This window comes from Pteropus alecto, unplaced genomic scaffold, assembly GCF_000325575.1.
Source record: "Pteropus alecto unplaced genomic scaffold, ASM32557v1 scaffold194, whole genome shotgun sequence".
Taxonomy (NCBI): Eukaryota; Metazoa; Chordata; class Mammalia; order Chiroptera; family Pteropodidae; genus Pteropus; species Pteropus alecto.
Window position 1 is genome coordinate 910,805 of NW_006436281.1, and position 10,986 is coordinate 921,790.

Here is a 10,986-nt window from a genome sequence, read left to right on the forward strand (position 1 = left end):
GGCCGGGCCGCGGGGCCCCGCGGCTGCTGGTGCTGGCGCTCCTGCTGGGGGCGCAGCCAGGTATGCTCGGGCCGAGAACGGGGCGCGACGGGGGACGGCCCCTGGAGACCGCAGGGAGAAAGGGGGAAGGGTCTTTCACCCCCTCCAGGAAGTCAAACCTGGAGACCCCGGAAAGGAGGGATATGATAGCATGGGGGGCGTCCCTCCCAATGAGAGACCTGGTGACAGGAGCTGGGGACACCACGACAATGAATTAGAGGCCACCAGAGAGGTCACAGTCTCCGGCCACTTTGGACCCAGGAGCCCAGAGGGCCCCTGGATTTGGGTCTTGGGCCCCTTGCTCTCTCAGACCCAGGGGTCCAGGCCCCAGCTGCTGGAGTGGCTCCCCCCCCCCCCGAACCCAGGAGAACAGAACCCCAGGGCTCCCCTCCTGAAAGGTTGTCAAGTTTTGAGGGGGTCGGGGACCCTACGGCCAGAAACCAGAGTCGCAGGCGCTTGAAGGTTCGCCATCTAGATTCAGAGCCCAGACTCTAAAGGGCCCGCCTGCCTCAGGGACGAGCCGGAGTGCTGGCCCTGGGCAGCGACAGTGGAACACAGTGTTTCCGAGTGACAGTGCCCCTTCCCGGGCCCCAGATAATCCACACACCTGTGTGGCGGTGGGAGGGAGGAGGCCCCGGGGGCTGGCAGCGGAGGGGCAGGAGCTGAGAGGGACTAGGGAGGAGAGGGGGATCTCTCTGTCTTTGCTCTCTGCTGCCGAGACCCAGCCCCAGGCACCTGCCTGGCCCCACGCCCCCTCCCCTGGGACAGGCCTCAGGCCAGAGGTGGGTCTCCGGGAATCCAGGCCCCTGGCACAAGCACCGCCAATAGTGGGTCCCCAGGGGCAGGGCTGGACCAGGCTGGGCGGAGAAGGGAAGGGAGGTTCTAAGAACTGAGAGCTGATGCCAGGATGCCAGCCCGGAGGGGGAGAGAGCGCGGTTTCCGATGGTTTCCGATGAGAATGGCCCTATCTGCCAGGATCTAGGGCCAGGAGTCCAGGCCCATCCACCTACTCCCCCAGGACCCAGGAGTCTAAGCCTCCAGTTCCCTTCTCCCTCGGAACCTGGGTTATCCAGGGCCTCAAACCTGTCCTGTTCCCAGGTGACGCACCTAAGCTCTCCCCGCCACCCCACCATCAAAGAGGCAGAGGGGCCAAGGGGCGGGTAGGGGGCTCTGGCTCCAAGCCGGGCAGGTCTGAGCCAGCCTGTCCCTCCCACATTCCTGCAACCTGCCCAGCCCTGTCCCCCCTCACCACCCCCACACACCCACCCCGCCTCAGCTCCAGGCCCAGCCGCAGCCCACACCTCATCCCAGGCCCCCACTCATGAGGGAGAGAGAGACCCAGGGGCTGAGAGAGATGGAAACAGAGTGACGGGCTGAGAGAGACAGAGAAAGGCAGAGACAGGGGAACTAAGAGACGGAGCCCCAGAGCGACAGACGCACGGGCAGAGACGGAGACTAAGATGGAGACGTTTTATCCCATGTCACTGGGCCAGGCCCTACACAGAGCGAGTGAGGCAAAGGGATGAGCTAGCCCTGGCCCTGCCCGTGAGGGGCATTCGGTCCAACAGGTGCCGTTTTACCCTGGAGGATCGAATGGAGGCTCTTAGGGCCTTGTGTCACCCACGGCAGGAGCCCCTCGTTCTGCAGGTGAAGGGAGAGATGGAGGGAAATGCTGATGGATCTGAAGCTTGGAGACACAGAGATGAGAGAGGGAGAGAGAAGGAGCTGCTGAGTCTGGGGGAGGAGGCGCTGGAGGAGGGGGGATGCCCGGACTCCTGGGTCTGAGGGAGGAGGGGCTGGGGGCCCGACTCCTGGGTCCCGGGGGAAGAGGCGCTCTGTCTAGAGGGCTCTCCCTATGGGTGGCAGTGGGAGAGAGAGAGCTCAGTCTCTCTCCCACAGATGCCCGAGCTGAGGTGCAGGTGTCTGTGCCCCCCCTGGTGGAGGTGATGAGGGGGGAGTCCGTCGCCCTGAACTGCACTCCCTTGGGAGTCCACGACTATTTCATGCTGGAGTGGTTCCTGGTGAGTGTTTCGGGCTGGGGACCAGAGGGTGGCAGCAGGGGGTGGGGGGGTCCAGGAGTGAGGGAGCAGAGGGGCTGTAAACATCCGTTCTCTCGTCAGAGTCCAAAGGACCCTAAGTGCACCACGAGGCTGCTACCTTTCCATTTTACAGATGGGGAAATTGAGGCCCAGCAAAGGGAAGGCACTCTCCAGGGGCCCCTGGCATCCGGGCACAGCCGAGACTAGTCAGTCCCCCTTCCAAGTGCTGGGGTGAGGGCAGAGGTGATGTCCAGCCCCCCCGGTCCTCTCGAGAAGGGACATCCAGAGACAGATACCAAGAAAGCAAGACTGGGGGGTGGGACTAAGGAGAGGAAAAGAGGAAAGTAAGAAGCAGAGCGAGACCGGGCGGGCGGGAGAGGGCGGAGGACGGCGGAAGAGAAAGGGGAACCGAGCGAAGCGGAGGACGAGGGGGACGGAGCAAATGTGCAAATGTGACGAGGGCGGGAAGGGGGTGGAGAGAGGGGCCGAGGGGCCAGAGAGAGAGGACAAGGGGGGACGGGGGAAAGGAGCCGAGCCACAGAGCAGCAGAAGGAGCCGGAGCCCCTGAGGAGGGCCGCCAGGCAGCCCCGCGCTGAGGCGCTCCCTGCCCACAGGCCGACCGCTCCGGGGCCCGCCACCGCCTGGCTTCGGGCGAACTCCGGGGCTCCGAGATCCGGGGCGGGGTGCACAGCTCCCGGGGCCGCAGTCCCCCGTACCAGCTGGACTCCCAGGGGCGCCTGGTGCTGGCTGAGGCCCAGGTGGGTGACGAGCGGGACTATGTGTGCGTCGTGACAGTGGGAGCAACGGTCACTGCCGAGGCCACCGTGAGGCTCCAGGTATTTGGTGAGTGTCTGTGGACACCCTGGGGAGGGGCGGACAGGGGAGAGCCCCGCCAGGGGTTTCTGACAGTAACATTTCCCCACCCCACCCCCGTAGCAAAACCAGAGGCCACTGAGGTTGCCCCCAACAGAGGGACGCTGTCTGTGACGGACGACGTTGCCCAGGAGGTACCTCAGATGGACCTGGATGATGGGGTCTGGGGAGAGGGATGGGCTGGGGGGCCCAGACCCCTGCATCTGAGTGGGGAGAACTCCCGAGGACCGGGGACCAGGGTTCGGGGTCCTGGCTCAGAGCCCAGGGCCAGCCATGTCCGCGTCTGCTGCAGATTGCCACCTGCAACAGCCACAACGGGAACCCAGCCCCCCAGATCACGTGGCATCGGAACGGGGAGCCCCTGCAGGTGCCCATGGAGGTGAACTCAGGTGAGCAGGCACGGGACGGGATGTGGCAATGCAGCTAGCATTGGGTGGGGTGGGGTGCGGTGGGGTGGGGGCTGCCACCTGCTGACCGCCCCCTCCCGCCCTCCCAGAGGGCTACATGACCAGCCGCACGGTGCGGGAGGCCTCCGGCCTGCAGTCTCTCACCAGCACCCTCTACCTGCGGCTCCACAAGACGGACCGGGACGCCAGCTTCCACTGCTCCGTGCACTACTTCCTGCCCAAGGGCCAGCATGGCCGCCTGGACAGCCCTCCCTTCGGCCTCACCCTGCACTGTGAGTCCGTGCTGGCCCCGCTCTCCCCCACCTCGGGCCCCACATCTCACTGAGGCCTGACCCTCCAAGCATGCCCACCCCCCCCCACTGTCCCCTCTGGCCCTCCCTCTCCCCACCTCATGCTGGACCGTGCTCTGGTTGCTGACCTCTCACCTTAAAGAGCAGCATGACCCCACCCGGACTTCTCACCCCCCACCGCATTATGAGCCTCCTGGAGTTTCGTGACTAAACCGCGCCCCGTCCTCTCACACCAAATTGGGTCCCCGGATCTCACGCTGACCTCAGCTCGTCTCAGCCTCCACCTTCTGTTCCCCGAACCTGTGAACCGAAGCCTCTAACCTTCGAGCAACCATAGCCCTCTCCTTTTGCTGCAGCCATGACCTCTCTCCCTCGACCCAGCCTTGCCTTTTGCCCTTGACCGGCCCTTGCCCCTGACCGTAAGCACCCCTCCCCCTCCCCTTCCCCTTAGATCCCACGGAGCACGTGCAGTTCTGGGTGGGCAGCCCGGCCACCACCGAGGGCTGGGTACGCGAGGGCGACTCTGTGCAGCTGTTCTGCCGTGGTGACGGCAGCCCCAGCCCGGAGTATACGTTTTACCGCCTTCAGGTGATTCACCCCGTCGTTCTTTTGGAAGCCCTGGCCCTTGACCTCTGTGACATACTGACTTGTCCCAACTTCTAACCTTTCACCTGGGTGGCCCTTGGCTTAGCAAGACACCGGGCCAGGGACCCGGGAGCTAATGGGACCTCTGACGCCTGATTCGAGAGAGTCCCAACTGAGCATGATCCCGGACTCGAGAGACCCCCGGCCCAGCAAGGCCTCTGCCCGCTTACTCCAGCGGGCTCTGACCTCGCATGATGCTAGCCTGGTGACCTTGACCGAGCGTGACCCCGCCGGGCCAGGGTGGCTCCTGAGCCGAGTCCCTCATCCCTGGTCACCCAGGACAAGCAGGAAGACGTGCTGAAAACAAATCTCGAGGGGAACTTGACCCTGGAGAGGGTGCAGCGGGGCCAGAGTGGGACCTACGGCTGCAGGGTGGAGGACTACGACGCTGACGAGGACGCCGAGCTCTCCCAGACCCTGGAGCTTCGCGTGGCCTGTGAGAGCCCTGGGAGGGTTGGGGGGGGTGGACCCTGGCCCAGGCTGCCTCGTCACCCTCGCCCGCCACGGCCCTGCCGCCTAATGTATGGTCCAGACGCCCCCCGCCCCGTCCAGACTCCCACACCGGGCAGCCAGCCAGAGAGCCCTTTCCAGAGCATGAACTTGACCTTCCCCTGCTCTGGAACCTGCCGTGGCTCCCCAGTGCCCTCGGGAGAAAGCCCAGGTGCCTCAGCACAGCTCGTAGGGCCCGCCTGGCCGGCTTCACCTGTGGCCGACTCTGCTCTCCCACCAACGCATTTTCCTCATCACACCCCAGCTCCTCTCATTCCCATGGTAACTCCCCATCCTTCTCCCATCGTTTCTGACCAGGATCTCGGGTCCGGTCTTCTAAGAAGCTCTCTCAGTTCACTTGCTCCCCTTCCCCCCGCCCCGCCCCCGTGGGGCCCTGAGGCCGTGTTCCTCCTCAGCATTCCTTACACCTCCCTGCCTGGGGCTAGACCCTGTGCCAGGTGCTGGGGACACACCTGCAAACAAGACAGCTTGAGCCTCGCCTTCACAGGGCTCCCGACCCAGTAGGGGAGACAGATGGTAAATGCTAACAAGACACTTTGGGGTAGCAAGCCTGCGTCTGCAGGGACTAACGTGGATGCATAGGATAAGGAATTAGTCCAAAAATCACAAATTAAATCAACAAGTACCATTTTTGTATATCTAATTAACCGGGAAGCTGATTCTGAAGGCAGGAAGTTAGTTTATGGGGAGGGCCTTGGCATCCGCACCTACTGGGGGGTGGGGAGGGGAAGGAAGCAGTTGGGGGCAGAGGGAGAAGTTGGGCTGCAGTGTCAGAAGGCCTCGGTCGGCCCACAGGGCACTTGGAAGCTGGGATGTCCACAGTCGGGCCGAGGGGCCCTGGCCTGGATACCCCCACATCAACCAGTCGTTGGCTGTTGAGCTGCCTGAGGAAGGAAGCATGGCCTTGAGCGAGGGGTGCTCAGCAGCTGAGGCCGTTCCCAGAGAGGCCCGACAGCTGAGGGCCGACAGCTGACGGCCCTGGCAACAGCTGGAGGGGAGATCTGAGTATTCACAACAGGGGGTCAGAGAGGCCTCTCCGAGAAGGGGACATTTATTTGACTAGGAAACCACAGAATGGAAGCGGAAATGCAAACAGCCGGAAGTCGAGCGCTCCAGGCACAGGGAACGGCAGGTGCCAAGGCCCTGAGGCAGGACCCAACGCGGCAAACTGGACAGAAACAGCAAAGGCCGCTGGAGCTCAGGGGGCGAGGAAGGAGGGCGGGAGACGGAGGCTGGCAGGGGTCAGACCAGCAGGGCCTTTGGGCCTGGTCAAGGGACGTGGCCTTTATGCCACGGGGGCTGCAGGATTTTAAGCAGAGAGAAGGGCTGACCAGAGGGATATTTCAAAAAGATCCCTCTAGCTACACAGTGGAGAATGGACTGGAAAGAAAGAGTCCTGCCCAGCCGGGAGACCGGCCAGGAGGTGACTGCAGCGGTCAAGGCAGCTGGACCTTGGGAGGCCCAAAATGGAAGGATCCATTTAGCGGGCAGAGTAGAAAAAGACTTGACGACCGAAAGGGCAGTGGACAGGAGACGGCGAGGGTCTGGGCTTGAGCACAAGGTTTTGGTGGTCAGTCAGAGCAGGAACACCGCCCACCTTCAAGGTCGTCCGTTAACCTTGGGCCCAGACGTCAGCTCTGGGGGAGAGTGGCCGAGGCGGGCACGGATTTTGGAGGTAGACTCCCAGGTTTGGGCTTGAGATTTGGCCCAGACGGGAGAGAGGACAGTTCGTGGAGATGGGGTGAACGAGGAGGAAGGCTTGGCCTTCTCCGCTGACGCTCGTGCATTCGCGTCTGCACCCACGACAGCCCTGGAGCGCCCCGAAGCGAGTGGGTGAGGGTCTGGGGAAGGTGACAGTCTGTACCCCCTCCAGACCTGGACCCCCTCGAGCTCAGCAATGGGGAGGAGCTTGCCTTACCCCTGGGCGGCAGCCTGGCCACGAACTGCTCCGTGCAAGGCCTACCCACCCCCACGCTACGCTGGACCAAGGTGAGGGGGAGAGGAGCCCCCCCGCCCTGGGACCCCCTCCCTCCCCGCGCCCCCTCCCCTCCTCTCACATGCCGCCTGGCCTCTTCTCTTCTCCTCACCCCACAGGACTCGATGCCCCTGGGGGAGGGCCCCACGCTCTCGCTCAGCTTTGTCACTTTTGACTCTGCTGGCAGCTACACGTGCGAGGCCTCCATGCCCACAGTCCCCCTCCTGAGTCGCAACCGGATCCTCAGGCTGCTGGTTGAAGGTTCGGGGGTAGGGACAACCTGGGCTGGGGACAGTGGGTTTGGAGGGCCGGGACCGACGGGACGGGGCCATGGCTGGGCCCTCTGTGCCCTGCTCTGTGCCTCTCCCCTGTCTCCTCCTCGTCCTCGCTCCCTCTTTTCCCCAGCCTGCCTCCTCCTCACCGCTTTCCGCTCCCACCCCCGTCACCCACAGGGTCACCAGAGTTAAGGCCAGAGGAGACTCTGCCCAAGGCCGCGGGCAGCTGGACAGAAGGGGATGAAGTCAGGCTGGTCTGCTCTGCCCGCGGTTACCCGGAGCCCAAACTCAACTGGAGCCAAATGGGAGGCAGTGTAAGGGCCCCTCCTGTCCCCTGTGAACTCTCCGGGACCCAGGTCCCCGGGGGACCCTGCCCCATCACCGATCCAAACACTGTGCCCCCTTCTCCTACTTCCTGGGGGGCAGGACATCACCTCTGCCCTCACCCCAGCCCTTGATCCCACGGGCCCAGGCCTGACCCGAGCCTCCACAGCCAGCAGAGCCAGCCTCCGGAGGCCAGGGCTGGGTGAGCAGCTCCCTGACCCTGAAGGTGACCAGTGCCCTGAGCCAAGACGGTGTGTACTGTGAGGCCTCCAACCCCCACGGGAATACCCGGCACGTGTTCCACTTCGGCCCCGGTGAGTAGCCGCGGTGGTGACAGGACCGGGCGCAGGGCGCACAGAGTGTGGCTGCTGAGCGTCTCCTCTGTCTCGTCCCCACAGTGGCCCCCCAGACCTCCCAGGCCGGAGTGGCCGTCATGGCCGTGGCGGTCAGCGTGGGCCTCCTGCTCCTCGTGGTCGCTGCCTTCTACTGCATGAGACGCAAGGGGCGCCCCGGCTGCTGCCGGCAGGGGGAGAAGGGGGCTCCGTGAGTGGCCTGCACCCGCAGAACCGACCTCTGTAACCCAAACCCCATCCACCTCTGACCTCGCCCCCAAACCCGGATGCAATGCAGTCCCATCTCCAACCTCAAACCCAGTCCGTAACCATCCCTTCCCCCTCGTCATCCCCAACTACCGCCCCACCCAACCCATGAGCATCCTCAAACCCACCCTGAGCCCAGCTTAACGCCATCCCTAACCTGCCCAACTCCCATCTCATCCCCAACTCCCATCCCAACCCTAACGCGACCATCTCAACCGTCTCCCCTCCAAACCCATCTCATCCTCATCACCAACTCCAACCCCATCCCCAGTCCCAACCCTACCCCCACCCCCAAGCCCGCCCAACTGACCTCTCCATCTCTCCATCGTCAGCCCCGACCCCAGCCTCACCTGGAACTCCAGCTTCTCCAGTCCCAACCTTTCCCCCACCACACCCCTCGCTCCAACCCACAAATAGCACCAAACCCACCTTCGACTATATCCCCATGGCCAAGGCCCCCAACCCCATCTCAGTCCCATTCCTAACTCCAGACTCACCCCATCTAACCTCATCTCCAACCCCAACCACATGACCACCTTCAACTCCAATGCACAGCTACTCCCACACCCGCCCCCGAGTTGACCCCAACTCCGCTACCATCTCCAACCCCAGCAGCATCTTCGACCCTAGCCCCACCCCATCCCTAACCCCAATGCCGTTCCCGCCCCCTACCCCATCCCCAGTTCCTTCCCCTGCTGTGACCGCCTCCAACAGGCTACCTCTTCCCCCCAGGCCACCTGGGGATCCGGAGCTGAGCCACTCAGGGTCCCAGCGGACGGAGCAGACAGGCCTTCTCATGGGAGGTGCCTCTGGAGGAGCCAGGCGTGGCAGTGGGGGCTTCAGAGATGAGGTTGGTGAGGGCCTGGGCACCCTGGTGGAGAGGGGGCCTGCAGTTGTGGGGGGGTCTAACCGGTCCCTCTTCTCCCCAGTGCTGAGCCTAGGACCTCCAAGAGGCAAGTCACTGGACCTGACCTGGAGTTGCAGGCATCAGAGAACCAGCCCTGCTCACGCCCCGCCCGCCCTCGCCTTCCTGGTCTTCCCACTCCACCCTCCCTTCCTTTCTCTGCAGGCTGGGCAGGGACCTACAGCTGCTGCTGTTGCTGCCAGGAGGGAGGAAGGGTGTGATGGGGGGGTGGGAGGGGACCTTCCTCCAGGGAGTATGACTCTCCCAGGTCCCAGAATAGCTCCTGGAGCCGAGCCCAGGGCCCAGCCTGGGATGGGGCTCTGAGGGTCGGGTCGGCTGGCCGGTGGCTATTTTTACCTCCTGCCTCCATTGCTAGTCCCCCCACCTGACGTCCTGCTGCATAGTCTGACACTGGATCCCCACCCCCGGCCCCGCCCCCTCATCTGTGGACACTGGAGTCTGGAATAAATGCTATCTGTCACGTTGACACCATCCTGTGTCCAGAGCCTCCTCTAACGGATGAGAGGGGAAGGGGGTACAGGTGCCACTCCCCTTCCCACTGCTCCTCCCGCCCCCTCTCGAGACCTGGGAGAAGTCTGATGTCATGGAGAAAGAAATGAGACAGGGAGAGAGCAGAGGGTGACTCAGCTGGCCGAGGGTGGGAAGGAGAAATGCCAGGGGTCCGGAGGGCACCGAGCCTGGTCCCTGAAGACCGGTGCCTGCTTGGCAGGCAGGGTGCCGTCCCGTTAAGTAAAAGTTCCCAGGCTCTCTTGCCAGAGCCCCAGAGGGAATTGAAGCTGCGAGAAACTCCGAGCTACAGAATGGATGGAATTAGGGACGGAGCTGCCTCCTCTGGGAAAGGCACGGTTCTCGCAGCTGAGGGAGGAGGGGCAGCTTGAAGGAACCCAGACCGGCAGAGAGAAGAGGCAGCAGGAACAGCGAGGCCAGCCAGAGAGAGGGACTGAGGCAGAGGGAGAGGGGTTTGAGAGAGGAAGGGCGGTAAGAGGGATGGGCTGGGGCAGCACGGAGTCAGACGCAGACAGAAAGGTTCAGGGGAGAGAGAGGCAGAGAACAGACAGATAAATGGAGGCAAAGACTACGAGAAACACGGAAACACGGTGATAACTGGGATACAGAGAGAGAATTACAGCCAGAAAAGAAAAAAAAAAAAAACGCCCCAGAGGCAGTGGGAGGGTAGTGGGAGGTAGGCATGTGTGACCTTGGCCATGGGACTTTCCCTCCCTGAAGCCATCGAACAGAGATAAATCACACCTGGGCTGCTGGAAGGCTTGGGCTTGGCGATCCCTGGGGGACACGCACACAAGGGGGTCTCTGCACTCAGACACCTAATCTCAGCGAGTGACTCCGCCTCTCCGTCCTGGGTTTGCTCAGCCACAAAAAGGACAAAGTGGGATCTGTGGCCGTGAGAAACTGGTGAGAAGCTTTGGGAGCCTCCTGGTAGCTGCCCGAGCAGCCCGTGCAGACGCCTCAAGCAGAAGAGCCCACCGGCCTGATTCAGGTGCTCCGGTCCCGTGGTTTTGCTGCATCGGTCTAAAACAAACGCAAGAAACAAAGAGGTGGATCAGGTTAACGCACTTAGTTCGGGGTACGAGCGGTCAAAGGTCGCCTGAGTTCTGGGGTACGAAGACTCACGGCAACTGAGTCCCACCTCACTCCCCACGGTGTGGTTGTAACCCCCAGAATGGAAGACGAGCTAGGGGGTCTGCACCCGGAAGCTCCCAGGGCCACGCAGCGGGGCAAATGAGCCCGGCTTTTACCTGCGTGACCTCGGCACAGGACTCACGGAACAGAGCCAGAGTGACCAACGAGAAGCACCTTTAGGACGCCTGGAACTTGAAGCTCACTCGATCCTTCCATCCTCCTCCTCTGTGTTTAGCTCGCATTCTTAATACATCTCACAGGCCTCGTGAGTTGCTTCTTCATATCTATGCCTCCTTTCATCTGTCTCTTTATTCGTGTGGCTTTCCTGTTTTCTCCATGACAGAATTGAATACTCTTTAAAAAAAAAAAAAAAACAACCCTCAAATCCAACCCCAAGTGCAATAAATTCCCCATGAGACAGAAAAAGGGGACATTCTTCCTGTT

The 10,986-nt window shown here is 62.7% G+C and overlaps 1 protein-coding gene across 1 annotated transcript in view; it reads left to right on the forward strand.

Annotated features, from left to right (window-relative positions):
• Positions 1–9,372, forward strand: part of BCAM (basal cell adhesion molecule (Lutheran blood group)) — a 12,604-nt gene extending 3,232 nt beyond the window's left edge. Inside the window, exons 2-16 of the mRNA XM_006911853.3 lie at positions 7–60; positions 1,939–2,060; positions 2,693–2,921; positions 3,015–3,085; positions 3,244–3,340; positions 3,448–3,630; positions 4,100–4,236; positions 4,573–4,729; positions 6,677–6,792; positions 6,898–7,039; positions 7,231–7,367; positions 7,547–7,691; positions 7,776–7,920; positions 8,709–8,826; positions 8,906–9,372. Coding sequence (XP_006911915.1) covers positions 7–60; positions 1,939–2,060; positions 2,693–2,921; positions 3,015–3,085; positions 3,244–3,340; positions 3,448–3,630; positions 4,100–4,236; positions 4,573–4,729; positions 6,677–6,792; positions 6,898–7,039; positions 7,231–7,367; positions 7,547–7,691; positions 7,776–7,920; positions 8,709–8,826; positions 8,906–8,911 — 1,859 coding nt within the window. The 3' untranslated portion in view covers positions 8,912–9,372. The remainder of the gene's footprint in view (positions 1–6; positions 61–1,938; positions 2,061–2,692; positions 2,922–3,014; positions 3,086–3,243; positions 3,341–3,447; positions 3,631–4,099; positions 4,237–4,572; positions 4,730–6,676; positions 6,793–6,897; positions 7,040–7,230; positions 7,368–7,546; positions 7,692–7,775; positions 7,921–8,708; positions 8,827–8,905) is intronic.
• The last annotated feature ends 1,614 nt before the right edge of the window (positions 9,373–10,986 follow it).